At 41.4% G+C, this 22,902-nt stretch overlaps 1 protein-coding gene across 2 annotated transcripts; it reads left to right on the plus strand.

Annotated features, from left to right (window-relative positions):
- The first annotated feature begins 1,566 nt into the window (after nucleotides 1-1,566).
- znf219 (zinc finger protein 219) lies at nucleotides 1,567-22,400 on the plus strand. 2 transcript variants are annotated; one of them, XM_060915925.1, is made up of 5 exons: nucleotides 1,567-1,690; nucleotides 17,003-17,077; nucleotides 17,183-19,208; nucleotides 19,530-19,667; nucleotides 19,877-22,400. In XM_060915925.1, the coding sequence occupies exons 1-5, from the start codon at nucleotides 1,652-1,654 to the stop codon at nucleotides 20,965-20,967; spliced, it is 3,369 nt and encodes a 1,122-aa protein (XP_060771908.1). In that variant the 5' UTR covers nucleotides 1,567-1,651; the 3' UTR covers nucleotides 20,968-22,400. The 2 variants fall into 2 exon arrangements, with proteins under 2 accessions (XP_060771908.1, XP_060771909.1); XM_060915926.1 differs by having other exon boundaries at nucleotides 19,530-19,613.
- Nucleotides 22,401-22,902: the final 502 nt, after the last annotated feature.

Genomic DNA, 22,902 nt, shown 5'->3' on the forward strand with positions numbered 1-22,902 from the left:
ATAGACAAGCAACAATATACATAAACCCTGTTCGTGCACATATTAATAGGCTATAAGATTAGGCAGATGGCATCTCCTACCTCCTAAACAGTAATGAATGATAATGGGTATGTGTCCCCATATGAGATGGCCATTTTCCTATTTGTCCTATTTGGAATTGGGCTGATTAATCAGGTGGCCATTTTGGAATGTCATGTCAAGTGTTGCAAGGTGGGCTGAGTAAAATGGCACAGAGGAAACTGTTTAAGAATGAAACCAATGCTGTGACAACCAAGTTTCACGCCACAGACTTAAAGTATAATATATATTTTTCATAAATATCCAGACTTTTTAGATTGATTTCAAAACAACAAAAACAAAAACATTTTGGACGTGTTTAGTTTTATTGCTGATTATTTTTAAGCTCAGTAAAGGAATGCATTCATGCAACAAACAAACAAACAAAGGAATGTCTTTCGTCTGTATAACTTTGACAACAGAATATCCATAATTTTGAAAACAACAACAACAAAGGGTTGCTTGTTTGTTGGGTTTTTTTTCCCCTTAGGACTGAAATGAGTGCCTTTAAATCCTTCTGCGCAGTTATCTTGAATAATAACGTGTCTAAATAATATAAAAAAGAATAATAAATGCACGGTTTTAAAAGAAGTGGACACAGGTTGGAGTGGACCGGACAGAGAAGCTACTGCACCTGCGCAGAATCACGTGACATGGGACTCTAACCTCCTACCTTAGGGACGCTGCTCAAAAGAAAAGGGGAGGAAAAAAAAAACACTTCTATCCCAAAACTTCCCGCAGGAAGCAGCTCCATGTGAACTACTGAGTTGAAGAAGTTGTGCTGATTATGGCATCCACACGCTTTCTGGAGCAACTAAGGGAAAATAAACTGTCATAAAATAAAGTGGCATTAAAGTCCTGAGCAGATGAAGTCTGGATGCACAAGACACACAAACAGTGAATGAACTTGGAATTTAGCCTTACATTCTTTTGGACTGATGTGGGACGAGGATGAATTGACACGAAAGAGATGTTTTGGCTTCTTTTATTCTGCAGGACAGGAGTCGTGCTTGTGTTTAAATTCTATCCACAAATGCAAATGGTCTGAAAGGAGTTCAGGAATGGAATGAATGAACTTTTACTTTGAAGCACCAGCCTACAAGGGATAACAAAACAGAAAGCCAGATTATTATTTACAATTATATTAAAACAAACAAACAAACATTTTTTTAAACTTGTTTTTCTTTCCTGGTAATAATTGTAGGTTATTCGTCGTGTTTTTGTATGTATGTATGATAGATCGATTAAATAAATAAATAAATGAATGAATGAATTAATTAACCTGCACATGGTATATGGTGCGCGCGAGCACACTTTTAAAAATGGAAACCTCTTCTATTTATACTTGCGTTTGCAACCTTCAGACACTTCTGTGCTTCATCAACACTCACACTGTCTCACTCACTCACTCACTCACTCACGACTAGACAATAAATGGATCTTTAAAAAAAATGCAAGAGAGAGAGAAGGAGGAGAAGAGAGAGGGAGAGAGAGAGAGAGGGAGGGGGAAGAACGGCGTAAGCTTGTATACAACTACCTCGATTTCCATTTCCCCCCCAACTCGTAATGTATTTAATTCAAGCGAAACGTAATCATGACGTGTCTTGTCATTAATCTCCTCGCCGCCTCTCCCGTAAGTACATTGAGTCTCACTTTCATCAAAAAATATCTTATAAATTACAAACTATTCGCTAATTTGCACTGCGCGCGCACTTAGAAATGATTACATGATCATGTGTTTGTCAGTGTTCTGCATGTATTTTTCCCTTTTTATTTGCGGATACGGATTTGCTGTGGGCTCCAGAAAAACAACAAATAACCGACGACGAGTTTTTTTTTTTTTTGGGTGCTTAAAAAAAATAAATAAAAAAATCACCCAGGTCTCGAGCTCGCGCTTTTTTAAAAACGGTTTGATATGTGAAGTGTTCGGGTTGATTGGCGGCTCGCGCATCCCTACAGGGCACATCATACATGTTACCGCGCGAGGCAACAATTCAGCAGTGGAGCATGGAGTGGGTCATGTATGTGCGCCTTGCCCTTGCCATCAGAATAGGGTGCTTCATGTGTAGAGCCTGTGATCTGGGTTAACCTATATATATATATGCACAAGGGTAAAAAAAAAAAAAAAACTTTGGAAAAATTTCTCATATCTAAGGCGAGTCTTGCATGCAACATTTTTTTTTTTTTTTGCATGTCCCCCTCTCCAAGAAAAAAAACTTGGTGGAATAAAAGTGTCCTGAAGTAATCCTGAACTGGATGATGGATAGAAAATAAGCAAGAACTTTTCTTAAGTTTTAGCCTCTACTACTACTACTACTAATAATAATAATAATAATAATAATAATTATTATTATTATTATTATTATAAATCCAACCTAAGTCAAGTTTTCAGTCATGTTCAGTTTGTTCCATTCTATACAAGGACAGCATGCCTCAGATAGGCTAATTGATTATGTTTAGTTCTATTTCTACAGTATGTCGAAACACTTGGAAGAGGTCGCATCATAATCATAATCATCCCTCCTATAATGCAGCTTAATGAATAGCTGACCTGAAGGACTCCATGTTGAGTCAAATTACAGACTAACTGTTGATGTTTTACGTGGTGATGCAATTTTGAACTTAAGTGTTATTACAGCCTGCGATTACACGCAGTTCCAGCACTTGTCCTCGGCTATTCTCATGTATGTCTGTATAGTAGCTGAGACAAGCCTGTGAGCTCCGGCTGCTGCATGCCCCTGCTGCGCTTTGCTAAATAAGTAGCCGTAAGTGCTGTTTCGAAATGCATGCTACTATTTGAGGTGAAAGATAACACGGGTGCACGAGACTACCTTCTTTTCCGAAATCGAGCAAAAGTTCTAAAAGTGCCTGTTGGTCGAGCCTACAAGGCACAGCAGGGCTTTTGGTTGTGCTTTTTGGAGCCGATATTGGCAGCGAAATTCAAGATGAAACCCGTGATGGCACTTTTCAGCTGCTCCTTCTTCGCACTCGCGTGTCCCTTTCCTCCCCCCTCCTCCTCCTCCTCCTTCTGTTATCTTTTGTCGAAAGAAAATCAGGAAGAAGACGAAGAAGAAGAAAAATGTCGGGTCAGGCGCGTGCAGCCAGCATCAACCCCCAAATCACTGCGTTTCGTGGTTTGGTTAAACCCGATGCTCGCGCGCGCACACTTGTTTGTTCGCGAGCCATTATTTATTTAATTAATGAGCCTTGTTTTCTCTCTCTCTCTCCTTAAAAATTGAGATGGCCGCGAGAGGGAAGGGCGAAAGCCACTGAAAATGGTTGCGCCTTATTGACGCCCAAAGACCGTAGTGGAAATTCCTCTCCAGATAAGCGAGCGGACGTGTCATCAAATGTCGCCCTCAGCTCCTTAAAGTACAAGACAATCCCCAAGCCAAAGCCGCCTTTACAGCTTTCCCTCTAAACCATGGCTTTTTCCTCCCTTCCCTCCTGTTTTCTTATTAACTTTCGAAAGTGACACAATCTAGGTAGTCATGAGAGGGTATTATTTTCCCCCTTGAGGCTTCCAGCTAACCTTTTAAAACTGAGGTGACAAATAAGCTTGAAAATCTAAGACTAAAAAGGCACTTGGAATTCAAATAAAGGCTCTTTCATGTTTCAAACAAAATCAAAACAAGGTTCCTGGAGGCACCTTTTAAAGATAGACTGCCTCTTAGATTTTTCAAGTTTAGGTTAGAAAAAGAGTTTTCCCTGACACCTGGTTATTTTTGTTTAGTGGACCGAAAGCTACTGAACTCGAATCACAGACTTACAAATTTATTCTTTTTTTAAAAATAGAACAATTAATGAATTTAGCAGGCGGCACGGTGGTGTAGTGGTTAGCGCTGTCGCCTCACAGCAAGAAGGTCCGGGTTCGAGCCCTGTGGCCGACGAGGGCCTTTCTGTGCGGAGTTTGCATGTTCTTCCCGTGTCCGCGTGGGTTTCCTCCGGGTGCTCCGGTTTCCCCCACAGTCCAAAGACATGCAGGTTAGGTTAACTGGTGACTCTAAATTGACCGTAGGTGTGAATGTGAGTGTGAATGGTTGTCTGTGTCTATGTGTCAGCCCTGTGATGACCTGGCGACTTGTCCAGGGTGTACCCCACCTTTCGCCCGTAGTCAGCTGCAACCCTGTAGAAGGATAAAGCGGCTAGAGATAATGAGATGAGATGAGATGAATTTAGCAGGCAGCACGGTGGTGTAGTGGTTAGCGCTGTCGCCTCACAGCAAGAAGGTCCGGGTTCGAGCCCTGTGGCCGACGAGGGCCTTTCTGTGCGGAGTTTGCATGTTCTTCCCGTGTCCGCGTGGGTTTCCTCCGGGTGCTCCGGTTTCCCCCACAGTCCAAAGACATGCAGGTTAGGTTAACTGGTGACTCTAAATTGACCGTAGGTGTGAATGTGAGTGTGAATGGTTGTCTGTGTCTATGTGTCAGCCCTGTGATGACCTGGTGACTTGTCCAGGGTGTACCCCGCCTTTCGCCCGTAGTCAGCTGGGATAGGCTCCAGCTTGCCTGCGACCCTGTAGAACAGGATAAAGCAGCTAGAGATAATGAGATGAGATGAGCAGGCGGCACGGTGGTGTAGTGGTTAGCGCTGTCACCTCATAGCAAGAAGGTCCTGGGTTCGGGTCCAGTGGCCAGCAAGGGCCTTTCTGTGTGGAGTTTGCATGTTCTCCCCATGTCTGCGTGGGTTTCCTCTGGGTGCTCCGGTTTCCCCCACAGTCCAAAGACATGCAGGTTAGGTTAATTGGTGACTCTAAATTGACCGTGAGTGTGAAAGGTTGTTTGTCTCTGTGTCAGCCCTGCGATAACCTGGTGACTTGTCCAGGGTGTACCCTGCCTTTCACCCATAGTCAGCTGGGATAGGCTCCAGCTTGCCTGCGACCCTGTAGAACAGGATAAAGCGGCTGGAGATAATGAGATGAGGTGAGAATTAATGAATTTAGGAGGCAGCACGGTGGTGTAGTGGTTAGTGCTGTTGCCTCACAGAAAGAAGGTCCTGGGTTCGGGTCCAGCGGCCGGCGAGGGCCTTTTTGTGTGGAGTTTGCATGTTCTCCCCGTGTCCGCGTGGGTTTCCTCCAGGTTCTCCGGTTTCCCCCACAGTCCAAAGACATGCAGGTTAGGTTAATTAGTGGCTCTAAATTGACCGTAGGTGTGAATGGTTGTTTGTCTCTGTGTCAGCCCTGCGATAACCTGGCAACTTGTCCAGGGTGTACCCCGCCTCTTGCCCATAGTCAGCTGGGATAGGCTCCAGCTTGCATGCGACCCTGTAGGACAGGATAAGCAGCTACAGATAATGAATGAATTTAGGGCCACATGGCCCTAAATTCTCCGCTATTTTTTCCTGCTTCACCATGACCCAATTTAAGACGCTACGTCACGGATCACGTGGTGGGCTTTCCCTGTTTGCACAAGGCATTGTGGGATACAAATTTGAAACAGAAGAGAAAAATGGAGGACGTGAGTGTGCGAATGAAACGTGAAAGACTGACTACAGTAACGGAAAGTGAGAAGAAAAGACGTTATGTTGCAAAGGAAAGGAAACGCAGGACCAAACTAATAAATATCGGCGGTCAGCGAGAATCTCGGTGTGATCAGCTATTTGTTTAGCAACAGTATGATGTAACTGTCAGTGCATGGTCAAGGTGAACCTGTAGATGACAGTAATGCAACACTGTGGATGCCAGCTGCTATAAAATCCAAACGAAGAAGCAGAAGAAGGTAAACCTGCGCATGTGCACACGGACTTCCTCTGTCTGCTTGACTGCGCGAAGTGAGCAATTTCATGCACATTATTTGATAGGGAATTCCCTCAAATTAAATAACTTCCCAGCCACAGAATGGCCTGGTTTTTTGTTTGTTTTTTATTTAATTTAACTTTATTTTGGGGTTTGTTTGTTTGTTTGTTTGTTTGTTTGTTTGTTTGTTTGTTTTTGGAGCTATTACAGAAGTAAACATATATCACAATGACCAAATTTCAGAGGGAACTAAATTTCACCAATTTTATGAAATCGAAAGGCCGTCTAACTTTAAGGAAGAAACACTAAAAGAGCTTCCAGAAATGTTTTGTTTTTTTATAGAGTGGTAACTGTATAACTGTAGAGGTAAGTAGTTCTCAAAGTCGGCACTCAGCCAGGGGATCCATAAAGTTCTTCTCCCTCAACTTTGTTAGAGCTGGAACTCACAACCTATTTTTACATTATAAGGTGGCACAGTGGTTCAGTGAGTAGCACTGTCACCTCACAGCAAGCACATTCTGGGTTTGAACCTATTGGTCAACCAGAGCCTTTCTGATTACCCCTTTTCATCATCATCTTCTCCCTTGTCTGGCACTGCTGCCAGGTCAGGGTCCATGTGGGCCCTGTTGATCTACATGTCATATTAATTGGAGCATAGTTTTACAGTACGGCAGATACCCTTCCTGCCACAACCCTCCCATTTCTGGGCTTGGGAAACAACCATTCGCACACATTCACACCTCTGGACAATTTAGAGTAGCCAGTTAACCTAACCACATGCCCTTGGACTGTTGGGGAAGCCAGAGCACCCAGAGAAAACCCATGCAGACAAGGGGAGAACATGCAAACTCCACACAGAAAGGCCCCCGTCAGCCACTGGGCTTGAACCCAGAACCTTCTTGCTGTGAGGCAACCGTGTTAACCACTACACCACTGTGCAGCCCCTGATACCCCTTTTTATCCAACACGGTAAAGGTTCCGTTCTTGTTTGCGCACCAAATTTTGAACTGTTCATTGGTGGATTCCCAAAAGTCTCTTAATGCTAAGACCATCTTAACTAGGAGAGAGAGTGCTCATTGTGCTGCTTGCTTTACCATTTAACAGTGATCTTTGTGCTGCGATGTTTTTGGGAAACTCAGGCCAGAACATTTCGACCAAAAATAAATTGGTTCAGAACCAGAAAAGTTGGTTCCCAGTTGGAACCAAAATATAGCTGGTTTTTCCAGCAAAAATCCTGACAATATCAGTGGGTGTGTCATTAGTTTGGAGAGGAAGCAGAGCACAGCACTGGACAACACAATGGAAAAGGATGCATCTTCAGAAAAAAATGGACAGAAAACAAATATCTGCAATAACAGAACAAAAGCTTGCAGGTAATCAGTGCGCTCTGACATCTTGCTGCTACTGTTTACTTCCACTGTGCATTGTGCAGTGCCCTCCCCTCATGATGCATCCTTGATTACGACGGTTACACTCAAAATTGGTGAAAACATGGACCGTTAGCTCCTGGCACCCATCTCATCTCATTATCTCTAGCCGCTTTATCCTTCTACAGGGTCGCAGGCAAGCTGGAGCCTATCCCAGCTGACTACGGGCGAAAGGCGGGGTACACCCTGGACAAGTCGCCAGGTCATCACAGGGCTGACACATAGACACAGACAACCATTCACACTCACATTCACACCTACGGTCAATTTAGAGTCACCAGTTAACCTAACCTGCATGTCTTTGGACTGTGGGGGAAACCGGAGCACCCGAGGAAACCCACGCGGACACGGGGAGAACATGCAGACTCCACACAGAAAGGCCCTCGCCGGCCCCGGGGCTCGAACCCAGGACCTTCTTGCTGTGAGGCGACAGCGCTAACCACTACACCACCGTGCCGCCCCTCCTGGCACCCAGGTTCAGGAAATCCTGAAGGGAACCGGTTCAAGAACCCATTCCCTGTTGGTTGAAAAGGGGTATATGTGGAATTGGCATGCTCTCCAAATGCCTGCATGGGTTTCCTCTAGGTGCTTCGGTTTCCTCCCACAGTCCAAAGACATGTGGATTAGGTCAACTGGCTACTTTAAATTGTCCATAGGTGTGAATGTGAGTGTGAATGGGTGTCTGTTTCTCTGTGTTAGCCCTGTGATATATCGGCGACCTGTTCAGGGTGTGACCTGTTCAGGGTGTACCCTGCCTCGTGCCCAATGTCAGCTGGGATCAGCTCCAGCTCATCCATGACCCACAATGGATAAGTGGTACAGAAAATGAACGAATTATACATTTTATTGACTTCTTATACTAAGGTGGGTTTCCCAAAAGCCTCTTAACATTAAGAGCATCTTAACTAGGAGAGAGAACATTCATTGTGCTGCTTACTCGATCATTTAACGATGATCTTTGTGCTGCGATGCTTTTGGGAAACTCAGGCCTGACTGGTCACTTAACCAAAACTCACTAGTGTATAAATAATATCAAATTGGACCTACAATCTCAGAAAAAGGGCAATAAACTGTCCTGTTCCTTGTCTTGGGGTGCTATCCTCAAGTGGAGATGTTTGGTATTTTTAGTATGTATCAGTTACCTAGAAAGTTGAATATAGTGCAACTTTAAAGCGTTACTCTACAAACTAACTACAATCCATTTATGTACCTTAAATATTTTTAAATGGCACTTTATATCCATATTTCTCAGTGAACTGTGCATAGCAAACATACAAAAAATGTACCCTTGATAGTGCATTTTAGTACTATCTTTTTCTGAGTGTAGGTCAATGATTCCCAGAATGGGGTCAGTGAAGCATAGCCTGTGGGTTTGTAGGCTGTTTTTTTTTTTTTTACTTTGTCAGTGCTCGAAATCACAACCCGTTATTATCCAAATTAATTTATTTATAATTGAATTCTTATACTCATTAGCCAGTTGGACTGGTCACTCAACCAAAACCTCAGTAACTCAAAAGCACACTCTCAGAAACAAGTACTAAACTGTGCCTTGTCACTGGGGTGGTACCCTCAAGGGTACATCTTTTGTACATCTATCTTAGTCTACTTAGAAATAGCCTACTGTTAAAATGATTTAAGGTGCATATGTGGACCGTTGTTAATTTTTCAGAGTGAAAGTTTAAAGGAACACTACATATGCCATGCATGTTGCAGATAACATAGTAATAACATAAATAATAAAGGTACAAAAGAAGTACCCTTAAGAGTACCATCCCAGTGATTTTTTTTTTTTCTGAGAGTGCAAGTAGGCCTAATGTTAACTTTAATCAAATGTGTTCTATTGGTATTTCAAAAACAAAAAGCTCTGTGGTCATTATAATTAGCCAAAATATCAGTGTACACGTAGATGATAAGCCTAATATTTGAATAGTTGGAGGGAGTCTGTGAAATTTATTTTAAAGCTAAAGGTGTCTGTAGCTACAAAAAGTTTGAGAACCCTTGGTATACAAGGTGATAACTTTTAGCAAAAATACAACCTTGTTAAGTGGAAATGTCACTACGGATTCATTTGAAGATTTCTTTAAAAAAGAAAAAAAAAAAAAAAAAGGTAGCCAGATGCTTTCCAGGACTGCATCTGTTGGAACTATAAAGTCGATTTTACGAATGAAACTTCTGATTGGTTTAATTGGGCAATTAACACTCAGCTGGAGGTAGATCTACTCATACTCCCCCACAGAGGAAGGAGTACCTCGCTTACGTCTCTCCTGAGTGCGTGGAAAGAGCTTTGCGCATATTGCAAAAATGCCACCGGCTTGCAGTTTGAACTGAGTTGTCTTGTCAGAGCAGTAAATGAATAAAGGCTATCTTTAGTTAAAAACAGATGAAAAATAAATGTGCAATGGACAATGGAAGGGTTCATGCAGTTTGCCATGTGTATATTTATACATCCTAACACAGATTTTCTTTCTTTAATGAAGCAGGGACTGCCCTAATTTCTCTGATTCATATATGTTGTATGTATAATAAGAGTTCATCCTGTTGCATTTCCTCCCATTTCTACCTTTTAAAGGAACAGTCCACCATACTTCCATAATGAAATATGCTCTTATCTGAATTGAGACGAGCTGCTCCGTACCTGTCCGAGCTTTGCGCGACCTCCCAGTCAGTCAGACGCAGTCAGACGTGCTGTCACTCCTGTTAGCAATGTAGTTAGCAATGTAGGTTTATATGACCAGTGATATGAAACAAGTTCAGTTACACAAATTGAAACATAGCGATTTTCTATGCTATGGAAAGTCCGCACTATAATGACAGGCGTACTAACACCTTCTGCGCGCTTCAGCAGCGCATTGATACGGAGCTCAGATATCAATGCGCTGCCGAAGCGCGCAGAAGGTGTTAGTATGCCTGTCATTATAGTGCGGACTTTCCATAGCATAGAAAATCGCTATGTTTCAATTTGTGTAACTGAACTTGTTTCATATCACTGGTCATATAAACCTATGTAAACAGGAAAAACGCGGAAGAGTTTGGTCGCATCTAACTACAGCCCCAAAAAATACCATTGGCCATACTGAGCCTAGCTACATTGCTAACAGGAGTGACAGCGCGTCTGACTGCGTCTGACTGACTGGGAGGTCGCGCAAAGCTCGGATAGGTACGGAGCAGCTCGTCTCAATTCAGATAAGAGCATATTTCATTATGGAAGTACGGTGGACTGTTCCTTTAAGGGTAAGTGTTGGGGCCCAACATTTGACTTTATTTATTCCGAATTAATGTTCTAGGTGCTTTTTCAAAGTTCCTGACACAGAACCTGGATGAAAAAAAGACAAAACGGTTAAGTTAATATTATGCTGTAAGACAGAGGAGTGGAGTTTTGGAACCTTTCATTGTCCCTTGGAGTGCAGGAATTTTAGTGCTAGCATCAGTTTTATTTGTATAGCACTTTTAACAATGCATATGATCACAAATGCGCTCTCACAGAATTTTGGATGAGATTTAGGTTCCTAATAAGCAAACCGGAGATAAAAGTTGGCAAAGAAAAACTCATAGAGATTAGACAAGGAAGAGATCTTGATAGGAACCAGACTTCGAAGGGAAACTAGAATCTTCTAGGTGATACCAGACAGTGGGATTACACATCATTCCAGTGCACGCCTGTAGAGGAATAAAGTGAACGAGTACTAGTCAAATCAATTTATTTGTATAGTGCTTTTAACAATAGACATTGTTGCAAAGCAGCTTTACAGAAAAATACAAACTTTAAACATATGAGCCAACAAATTTATCCCCAATAAATGTATTTATTCCAAATGAACAAGCCTGAGGCAACAGCGGCAAGGAAACAAATCCTCAGACGACACGAGAAACAAATCTTGAGAGGAAACAGACTCAAAAAGGAACACATCATCATCTGGGTGATAGCAAATAGCATGATTATAAATAACTTGCTTCTATAACTGTGTCCTATATAGTCAAAAAGTGCAATTGTGTAACCAGAAAATTCATTATAGTTTTAACATGAAGTCTATTTTGCTGAAGTTCTAAACTATTCATTTATAGAGACTTGAATGCAAAACTGTTCATGACAACTGCAGTCCTAAAGTTATCATGGCAATTGTCGCCCTAAGCCATTGTCGCAAATCTGTAAGCGTCCAGAGCATGTGATGAGAACTCCAGCCAGAAGTAGGGCTTCAGGATGGATCAGGCAGGTCCACATCACTGGTATCTCAGGATTGATGTGTAACTCGACAGATACTATGTTGAAAATTTCTGTTCGTTAGGACAAGCTTGACAGCAGCAGTTCTTAGTTACAAGTCTACAGTATCTAGGTGAGATTTTCCACTGAAGCAAGGGTGAGACTTGGCCATAAACTGTTTTTTGGAAGTGCAAATTAACCCCCTTCGGTTTCATATTATTACTCATTTCAACCCACCCAATTCAACACATTGGAGGATTTAGTAATTAACTAATGGCCTGGATCAGGTGGTTTAGAGTATGGAAAATAAAAACCTGTCACACAGCTGATGTCCAGAAGCAGAACCTAGGGACTATTCTCCAAATGAAAAAGGAATGAAACGAGGGTTTTGCCTACAGCAGCACTTATAGGTGTGTGATAAATAAAGATTTGCATTTCTGATACAAGGCTTATTAAAACCACACACATAAAAAAAAATTCTCTTTGTAGCTTTATATGAATTCTGAACTATTAGACATAAGTAAGATTCTACACATTTTGTTTAGAATATTAATATCCTTATACAGTGGTGCTTGAAAGTTTATGAACCCGTTAGAATTTTCTCTATTTCTGCATAAATATGACCTAAAACATCCAGATTTTCACACAAGTCCTAAAAGTAGATAAAGAGAACCACGTTAAACAAATGAGACAAAAATATTATACTTGGTCATTTATTTATTGAGGAAAATGATCCAATATTACATATCTGTGAGTGGCAAAAGTATGTGAACCTTTGCTTTCAGTATCTGGTGTGACCCCCTTGTGCAGCAATAACTGCAACTAAACGTTTCCAGTAGCTGTTGATCAGGCCTGCACACCGGCTTGGAGGAATTTGAGCCCATTCCTCCATACAGAATAGCTTCAACTCTGGGATGTTGTTGGGTTTCCTCACATGAACTGCTCGCTTCAGGTCCTTCCACAACATTTCGATTGGATTAAGGTCAGGACTTTGACTTGGCCATTCCAAAACATTAACTTTATTCTTCTTTAACCATTCTTTGGTAGAACGACTCGTGTGCTTAGGGTCATTGTCTTGCTGCATGACCCACCTTCTCTTGAGATTCAGTTCATGGACCGATGTCCTGACATTTTCCATTAGAATTTGCTGGTATAATTCAAAATTCATTGTTCCATCAATGATGGCAAGCTGTCCTGGCCCAGATGCAGCAAAACAGGCCCAAACCATGATACTACCACCACCATGTTTCAAGAATGGGATAAGGTTCTTATGCTGGAATGCAGTGTTTTCTCCAAACATAACGCTTCTCATTTAAACCAAAAAGTTCCATTTTGGTCTCATCCATCCACAAAACATTTTCCCAATAGCCTTCTGGCTTGTCCACGTGATCTTTAGCAAGCTGCAGATGAGCAGCAATGTTCTTTCTGGAGAGCAGTGGCTTTCTCCTTGCAACCCTGCCATGCACACCATTGTTGTTCAGTGTTCTCCTGATGATGGACTCATGAACATTAACATTAGCCAGTGTGAGAGAGGCCTTAAGTTGCTTAGAAGTTACCCTGGAGTCCTTTGTGACCTCGCCGACTATTACACACCTTGCTCTTGGGGTGATCTTTGTTGGTCGACCACTCCTGGGGAGGGTAACAATGGTCTTGAATTTCCTCCATTTGTAGACAATCTGTCTGACTGTGGATTGGTGGAGTCCAAACTCTTTAGAGATGGTTTTGTAACCTTTTCCAGCCTGATGAGCATCAACAACGCTTTTTCTGAGGTCCTCAGAAATCTCCTTTGATCGTGCCATGATACACTTCCACAAACATGTCTTATGAAGATCAGACTTTGATAGATCCATGTTCTTTAAATAAAATCAGGTGTGAGTGGGCACCGTTTGTCATCCCATTGATTGAAAACACGTGACTCTAATTTCACCTTCAAATTAACTGCTAATCCTAGAGGTTCACATACTTTTGCCACTCACAGATATGTGATATTGGATCATTTTCCTCAATAAATAAATTACCATGTATAATATTTTTGTCTCATTTGTTTAACTGAATTCTCTTTATCTACTTTTAGGACTTGTGTGAAAATCTGATGATGTTGTAGGTCATATTTATGCAGAAATATAGAAAATTCTAAAGGGTTCACAAACTTTCAAGCACCACTGTATAAATCATCAATACTGGCAATTTATTGAGTGTAATACAACTGCCATTTGCACAGATTTACTCTCACAAGCTGTGAGAAGTTGTACTAAGCAGCCGCATGTCTACTCACTGCAAAACACAAAGCTATGTCAAGTAGCAACAGGTAGCAGATCTTTTCAAAACTAGGTCTTATAAATATAGCAAAGTAATAAATATTTCTGCATAACTAGATTTTGAAAGAAATTACAGAAATAGTGTTTTCAGAGATTAGACTGCATATCTACAATGGCTTCTACTCCTATGGCGTTGGCCTTGGGCCCTGGCCTAAAGGTTGAGCGATAAATGAGGTCCATTGTAAGAGCTCTTTTAATGCTTGTTGTCAGATGAAATAAAACCACCAACTATCAAAATAAGAGGTAGGAGTATTAAAAGTAAGCACACGGGCACCCTGAGACAGATTGCATGAAAGGGAGCGGCTGAGGTGCAGAAACTGAGTGGGAGAGAAAAGAAAACTGATGTGTATATTTCAAAGTCACTGCTATGTGCATGTTATGCAAGTGCATCAGAAAAAGAGTGAGGGGTAAGCAAAGTCTTTAGTTCAGGTCAAGATTTATTTATTTATTTAATTTTTTTTTCATTTTAAAGGAAATGGATTGTGTCTATGTATAAGCTTGCCCTGTGGCCATAGGTGAATCCTGCAAGTCCAAGTCACACACACACACATACACACACAGAGCCAACAAAATGAACATAGTATAACCCATACCCACAGATTTTGGTACAGGCAGAGACAGAGACACACTGAGGCACATCAACATACCCACAAAGACACGCAAGCACACACACCCTTTTCACATAAATTTTCTCAAGGGCATCTGTTACACACTGCATGAATAGCCACTTGTTCATCCTTTAGATATATTACATGGTTACAGAGTGTACAGATTTTACAACAGCGATTCGAATCCTGTAAATTTGTGACCTAATAAGCTTGGAATGCATCCATTTTTATCTTAACATTTCTGGATCTGAATCAACTGTCTATACTTTCTGCTTTCAAGTTGAAGTCAACAAATATGACTATTCACCTGGTAGTATATAGTATAGTATAGTATAGTATAGTATAGTATAGTATAGTATAGTATAGTATAGTATAGTATAGTATATATGTAGTATTCACTCAAGTATATAGTTTTAAAAATATTATTAATAAATAGAGCCCTATTCATGATTTTAAGGTCACAATAAAGTTTCAATGTTTCTCACAGCTAGAATGGTTTAAGCAAGTTTAATGTCAGTTGTTTTTTTTTCCCCAATGTATGTCTATCTTTTTACATATAAGAATTAAGAAGGGTGACAGTGGACAATTAACTCTGCCATGTTACTGTTGCTTAATTACATCTATTATAGTTGTTATTATAGTCATTATAGTTGTTACACAAGGAAGAACTTCAGTCTGTTCTTTGAAAAGAACATTCAGTAGTATATAATAAGCCTTGATTTGTGTGACTGGCAGTGTCTGGTAAGATATCTATTTGCAAGATTGAGGTCTGGAGGATGTGATGATTAAGTTTAACTCCTTAGAGCAAAACAAAGCCTAGGATGTTCAGTTTACTAGAGATGTAACGCAATGTCAATCTGTGTTTGCCAATAGTGTTGCGTGTATCTTTAGTCGAATTTGAACCTGAAGTGAGCATGGCCTACATACTATCTTAATTTACACTGCACCAAAACCCCAAGAATCTGGAGCTTGCTTTATTTATTTATTTATTTATTTATTTGTTGCAAGAATCTGGAGCATATCTGGAGATTTTTTTTCACATTGCAATGATTGGAGAGTACCCAACATGGATTTCATGATATATGGGTCATAGTTTGAAATATCCAGGCAAAACCATCTCGGGATTCTAGGGAATTTTGCGCAGTATTAGTTTTTTTTTTCTTTCTTTTTAAGTAGTAGTTGACAAAAACTATGTTGCTCCAGTGTAATGTACCATGTGGCCATTCGGACAAGGGTGTTTAGCATGTATGAATCATCTGGTGACTTGCTTCCATATTGTATGTGTGTGTGTGTGTGTGTGTGTGTGTGTGTGTGTGTGTGTGTGTGTGTTATTTGTGCATGGTGCTTTATCACTCTCCTGCCTTCATCTTTCCCCTCCCCCTCTGTCTAGCACCTTATCATTCCTTCTTTCCAAATTTGCAAAAAACAAAAAACAACCCTTTATTAAAATGATGACAGGCCTGGTCAAACACAAACATAATCTGTCGTGGTGGAACAATGCATTGGCACAAACAATATTCATATGAAAATAATACCATCAGACCAAAGAGGTTCAGCATCCTCTACTCTAGAGCTGGGAATGCTTCATGCCCCCTTTTTCATGAGAAAATTACCACTCAAATATGGCTCATTCAGATGTGAGTCTCTCCTCTAACCCCCCTCTCTCCCTTTCTCCGTCTGTCTCGCTCCCTTCTTTCTCTTCTCCCTTCGCCATGTTATGAGGCCCCAATCTACCAGCTGATAGCAGCATTCCCTGGCATAGTGCCAACTGGCAGCAATGCGAGAGAGAGAGAGAGAGAGAATGAAAGAAAATTAGTGAGTAATAGAGGGAGGAGGAGTGAAAGAGAGAGAAAAGGAGAGGGGGATGGGAGTCTATCGAGGTGAAAAGATGGAAAGAAAAGAATGAACAATAATGGTGTATTAAAGAGAAGAAAAGGAGGACAGGAGAGAGTGCTATTGATATTGTAGTGACAGAGACATGACTGAACTAAAATGTCAGCTGGTCATGTTTATCTCATATGCACACAAACCAATCGCATTTACACAATTCCCAATATTCATATACACTCCGTCTGTGCAAAAATAGAAACATGCTGTCATCAACACAGAAAAACACAAACTGTCACAAACTGTGACTCACACATACAGAAACACAGATGCACCCACACATGTTCCTCTATTCAGCAGATTTTTGCCACAATTATCAATGAGCTCAATTTTCTTTCAGCATTTTTTTTTTCATGCTATGTCTGGACATGTCCTCATACAGAGACGATTTCTTATCCGTGTGTGTGTGTGTGTGTGTGTGTGTGTAAAGGAAGGTGTGATTGTGACGTTAAACAATTATCTCTGACTCGGTTGTGGGATTGGGAAGATTATATATTTTTTCTTATTTAAACAGCTACATATGTGTGTGTGCAGGAAGGGTGTGTGGGGAAATCAAAACATCTCGCGCCCATCCTGTTTAGGATAGTTTGTGTCCTGCTGTACCCTTAGCTTTTACATACTATTCAGGCATGCATACTCATGCATACAATACTCACAACGCACACTATGATCATACTATTATGTAGACTATTGACCAAAATGGCAGTACAATAATTTTCTCATAATCAAATCGTGATCCCAGTGCAAGTGCATACACAATTGTTTCTGTTTTGTAGGTGGTGTCAGAGACCATTTCGGACTTCCATCCTCACTCAATTAAGGAAGCAAATGATGGAATCCACACACTACTAGTGAGTACCCATTCTTCTACATAAGAGAAGCATGGACATATTTATACATGTGGGCATGTCACCTTTTTCATACTTCTGACCGCTGTTACTCTCTGTCTGGCACAGAATATGGATTCTCCTCGAGAATGTGTGATTGGCCTCTCCTCTGATGTACCTCTGTCCCCTCCCTCAATGCCCTCACTAGATGACAGTCCTCACACCTTACCCCAAAGCCCTCACTCTGCCCAATCTAGCCCTCTAACTAACCCATATACACAACTGTCACCATTTGCTGATGTCAACCAGCAAGATGAAGAGGAGGATGAGGAGCTGTCAGGTCCACCATCTCCCACTACAGCTGTTGCACTGTTTCCAGAGGAAGAGCAGTTGTGTACTCCCTCTTCAGGGAGTAGTCCTCCAGCTACTCCATCTGCACCACCACCTGGGTTTGGAGCACTGGAGCAGGTTCTTTCATCTGGGGACAATGCCACCTGCAACGATGAACTAGACCTGCAGCTTTTCAACAACGAAGGTGCGACTGTCCAAGGAGGTTCTATCAGTGGCCCTGCCCTCAGGTTCCCTTGCCATATTTGTGGGAAAAGGTTCCGCTTTCAAAGCATTCTCTCCCTGCATGCGCGAGCTCATAGTTTGGACAGGGAACGCCAGCCCACTGCCCTGTACAAAACTGCACATTTTAAACCACAGAAAAATCATTTGAATGATACTGTTATCCAAAAACACAGGAAGCTCAATCTGAATTCAATATACAAGTCATTTCACCAGAATCAGAGAGAAGAGACTGCACCAGAGGATCCTTGTCAAACAGTCAGTAGTCCTCAGTTCGAAATTGATGAACCCACACCACTGACTCCACCTCTAACAGAAGAAGTACCAGTCTCTTCAACCTTTTCTCCATTAGGGTCTGCCCTCCTGGAAGATCCAACCCCTTCTGTGGCAGCACTTGCCTTCCGCTGCCATGCATGTAAGGGTAAATTCCGCACAGCCTCTGAGTTAGCTCGTCATGTGCGAATCCTCCATAACCCATACAAATGTACACTGTGCCCCTTCTCAGCCAATGAAGAGGAACACCTTGCTGTTCACCTACAGGAAAGCCACCCGCCTGAAGAACCTGTGCCGCATCCTGTCTTCCCTTCCCGCCCAATCACATTGCAACCACAAGCACCTTCATCCCAAGCACCTGTTGTTCCAGCCTTCCGTTGTGAGACTTGTGGTCAGCGGTTTACTCAGTCCTGGTTCCTGAAGGGTCATATGCGCAAACACAAGGCCTCTCTTGACCACAAGTGCCAGGTGTGTGGCCGTGGTTTTAAGGAGCCCTGGTTCCTCAAGAACCATATGAAAGTGCACCTCAACAAACTGGGCCTGAAGGCTGGTCTTGGAGATCTGGGACCTTCAGGTCCTGAACATTCCAAAGGTCCTGCTGGGAACCATGCTTTAGGGGCTCTTTATTCTAATGTGCTCCTGGCACACAGTGTGGCAGGTGGAAGTGGAAAGACAGGGAATCGGCCAGAGAGGTCAGAATTCAGTGAAGGATCAAACAGATCTTCACTATGGGGTTACCTCAGGTTGCCAAATGACAGCAGTGGTGCTAGTTGCATGGAACGCCTTCAGGCAGTGGCGCAGGTCGCAGAGATAGGTAAAGGTGGAGATCGAGGAGGAGCAGAGGTGTTGGAAGGACGAGAGCAGGCAGCTATTTGGGAACTGGTTGCACATAGACTGGCAGCAGTGCAGCAGAGCCAGCAGCAGCAAAAATCCCAGACACAACACCAATACCCTTCCGCACAGGGCACAGTTATTGGGGAAACTGAGCAGATGCATGCTTACTTGGGTAGCCTTGGTTTCAAAGAGGACCTGGAAGCCTCTAGGGCCCCTTGGGAGTGTCCTGACTGTGGGAAGCTTTTCCAGAATCTTCAACAGGTAGTGGCTCATGCTCGTGTTCATTCTCAGAGACCCCGGAAATATCGAAGTGTACATGGGAGTGTTAGAAAAGAAGAGGATGGTGTACAAAAAACTGCAAGACTCCAAGCAGGAGAAGGACGAGGTCACAGAAATGAAGGCAGACAAGAATCTCAACAGCTCCAATCAGGAGTTGGGGCACATGGAAGTTTCCATTCTTCTGTAGCACATCTCTCTGGTAAGGATAATCTAGTAAAATATATTTAAAAAGCCAGTTTATTGATTTTATTAAGATGCTTTTGTTTTTGTTGTATGTTGTGAGTTTTGCAAAATCTATTAATCTCTCAGTGATTCTAGCAGTTTGTTCATGATGTTTTTAACCAAGTGCCTAAATTTAATAAGACCCCAAATGCTTTCTGTTGATGCCACTGATCTTTCCTTTCTTTTGTGGTCCAAAAATAGTCTTAATATAAGGAAAGGGTCTAAGTCAACAATGAATTTGGTAAATTCTGTTTTACTTTTGTATTTATAACATTAAATCTTTTAATTTCTAATCCAGGGGACAGTGGTCTGAGAGGAACATCATTTGGACCTTCAAGAGAGAGGGTGCGAGGTACAGGAATGAAGGATTGCCCCTACTGTGGTAAATCTTTCCGTTCTTCCCATCACCTTAAAGTACACTTACGTGTGCACACAGGTAAGGTTGCTACAAGAAATTAAGTCATACATGTAATGCATACACTATACAACAATGTATTCATTCTCTTCTCTGAGGTACCCCTACCACAGCAGTCACTTAAATGTTAATATTTACCAAGAAAAGTGACAGAGTGCCATCTTCTGTTATTGATTAAAACTGCAAATTCAGTTTTTGTAATGATTCTTTTGATGCATATTCTCTTTTAGGTGAGAGACCATACAAATGTCCCCACTGTGACTATGCTGGCACTCAATCTGGCTCTCTTAAATATCATCTACAACGGCATCATCGTGAAAGAAATGCCATGGCAAACTCTCCTAGTTCCTCATCTTCAAGCCTTCCTCCCTCACTGACTGGCTCTCCACGAGAGAAACAACATCGACTCTCAACTGCAAACCAGGGCTCATTCCCCACATTCAGACACAGCCAGACCTTGGCCCCTGGATCCACAGAACAGAAAGAGAGTCATCTGAAGTCCAGAGAAGCTCAAAAGGAAAGAAATTTGGAGAGTCAGTATCATTTTCTGTCTGGGATGATGCAGGAACTGTATCCAGGAGGACTAGAAGGGGGATGGAGAGTTGAGACACCTCCTCCAAAAATACCCAAAATATCCAGACGTAAGCCACTTGTTACAAGTCGTATGATGCCAGCTAATGGATATCAGAGCAGCATGAACTCTAGTGCTTCCCAAGAATGTGGACCCCTAGACCTCTCTCGCCGCCCTGTGTCTAATGTAGGTGCAGTGGAACAAGCTGAAGGAGCAGTAAGCAGCTCTGATAGTCCAGCAAGGGGAACAAAAGGAGCTGGAGATACTCTAAATCAGTGTGTGTTTTGTCCATTTCGAACCTCTTCTTCTGAGCTGATGGCAATGCATCTTCAAGTCAACCACACCAGCAAGTCCCGCCGTAAAAAGGGGGGCCCCGTAACAAGTGACAACCACTCTTCCAGGCTGACCCTGTATGGAATGAACCATGACCCATTGGCACTGTGGAAGTTCCTCAGTGAAGGGGATGAACTCATGGCCATGGATGACTGGATCAAATACAGGTCAAGGTCTGAAAATGGGGTCGGCTTGGAAGATGGAAACCTAGAGATGGAACCCACAAAACAAGGGCTTAAACTAGGAGATGGCAAAGTGGAGAACACAGATGACCATGAAACAAAAGAAATAGAGGATGACCTGGAAAAAAACAGCAACTTTGAAGATAGCTCTCATCAACAGTGCATGCGAAAGGATCTATCAGATATGATGCAGGAGGAGTTGCTTGAGGATGGGGAAAAGCTTGTGAAGAACTAAAGTGCCCCAGAGGAACACAGAGCTAGAATCAAGGATCTATTGGCAAAATTAGACACAGAAAAATAAAATGAGGCTGATCATGTTCTTTCCGACACAAGGACATCATGTCCTAGTTTCATACATAGTCCCAGACTTGCACACAGACAAATGTATATCCAGTATTCTATGCTAGTCTTAGCCTTCAGGAGTCTCGAGGCCTTCTTGACTGCTGTTTCTTTATATTTTTTTCCTTAATTTTTGTCATTTAAGATAATTGCCAAGTTATAATTCTTTCTACTGTGAGACATTCCCATGTCAAAAGCTTCTGGAAATGGTAATCATTAGAACAGGAAAAGGAAAAAAAGAGAAAAAAGAAACTTTAAACTGTATCATAATGAGATATTTTTTGTACTAATATCTTGTGTTAAATGAAGAAAAGCCTGGCTTAACTTAAAAGCCAGATGTAGTCTACAATGTCCATTTGCATTTTGTATTTTGGCAACACTTGCACCATTAACGAAATGGATGGCATAATTTCTTACCATACATTTTCCAGGCTGTATGCACAGTATTCTGTGATGACTAAATGGTACTGATGATGGCCATTTTTAACAATAACCAACAGAGCAAATAATATTTTCTCCACATATCCTGTCTGCTAGGTCTGGCAGTCTTCTATTGAACAAGATTTCTTCTACTTCATTCTGTCTCAGTGCCTGGTGCTGTATTTATTTTTCGGGGAATCGTATGACACAGGAAATTATATTTCATATATACAGTATACTCCAATTTATGGTTAAGAACTCTAAAGGTAAGATGGTTCTGGAACATTGTGGCAGCAATTTCTGTGACCTGTCTGTTGCGCCCAGAGGAATCGAACATTTGACTTGAAACATGAGAACAGATGGCCAGTTGACAGAGAACAAATTGCAGTGTTTACATCAGAAATACCACTATGATTTTTTTTTTTGGATGAAACTGGATCATGATCACCGAGGAAACATTAAGAAGTATTGAGGCCTGGTTTTCATATATGGAATGAAATGTTTCGACAACATTGAGTTCAACTCCAAGAGACTGAGTCTCAACCAGTCGTTCCTACTTTTTCTTTTCTCTCTCATCTGTAAATCACCCAAGAGAGAGACGAGAAAGACATGGGTCCCTAAGCATCAGGGCAAATCCAAGAGCAAAATAATAATAATAATAATAATAATAACAACAATAATAATAATAATAACTATGACATCTTTAAGATCAATAGTTTTTTAAAGAAACAATAAGAAACATTATGAATAAAATCACTAACACCTTCATAGACATCCCAATAGAAATGTGTAGCTTTTATAAACATAAAAAAGAGGGGAAAATCTTTTTTAAATGTTTATTTTATTTCATTTTATCTTAAGAAGAGTTCATAAAAATGATATCAATATCAGTAATAATAATGGTTGTGGTAGAATACTGGTTTGGAATGTCTTAAAAACACTGTGCAACTTTCATTGTTTTCCCAAAGTAGATTTTAATTTGCCTTTTGAATATAGACCAAACTTTTTTTTTAATACTTATTGTTTATATTGAGTCACTTTCATTTGAAGTAATACTTCAGATTCAAAGCTCTGTTCCTAATTATACTATAAAATTGTCAATCAATGAATCATTAAAAAAAAGTTGATGAAATCAACTAATCAACAATTAATCTAATCAGGCATGCAATCAAAAATCTAGTTTTCAGCACTAAAGTGTTGGGACCATAATGTATTTGATAACTTATTTATTAATTATTGCAAAAAGTGTGTCAAGGACATGTCACTTTGTTGTCAGTTTGACTGGCTTGAACTATAAGGGACTGACTCCCTGCTTTCTATACTATTAATGTTTATGGCATTCTCACACATTACTACCCCCAAATCAGATTGTGTGATTGAATGAGCTGTACCTTACTCCTGCCTCTTGTGC

This window comes from Neoarius graeffei, chromosome 3 (assembly GCF_027579695.1).
Source record: "Neoarius graeffei isolate fNeoGra1 chromosome 3, fNeoGra1.pri, whole genome shotgun sequence".
In the NCBI taxonomy this organism is placed as follows: Eukaryota; Metazoa; Chordata; class Actinopteri; order Siluriformes; family Ariidae; genus Neoarius; species Neoarius graeffei.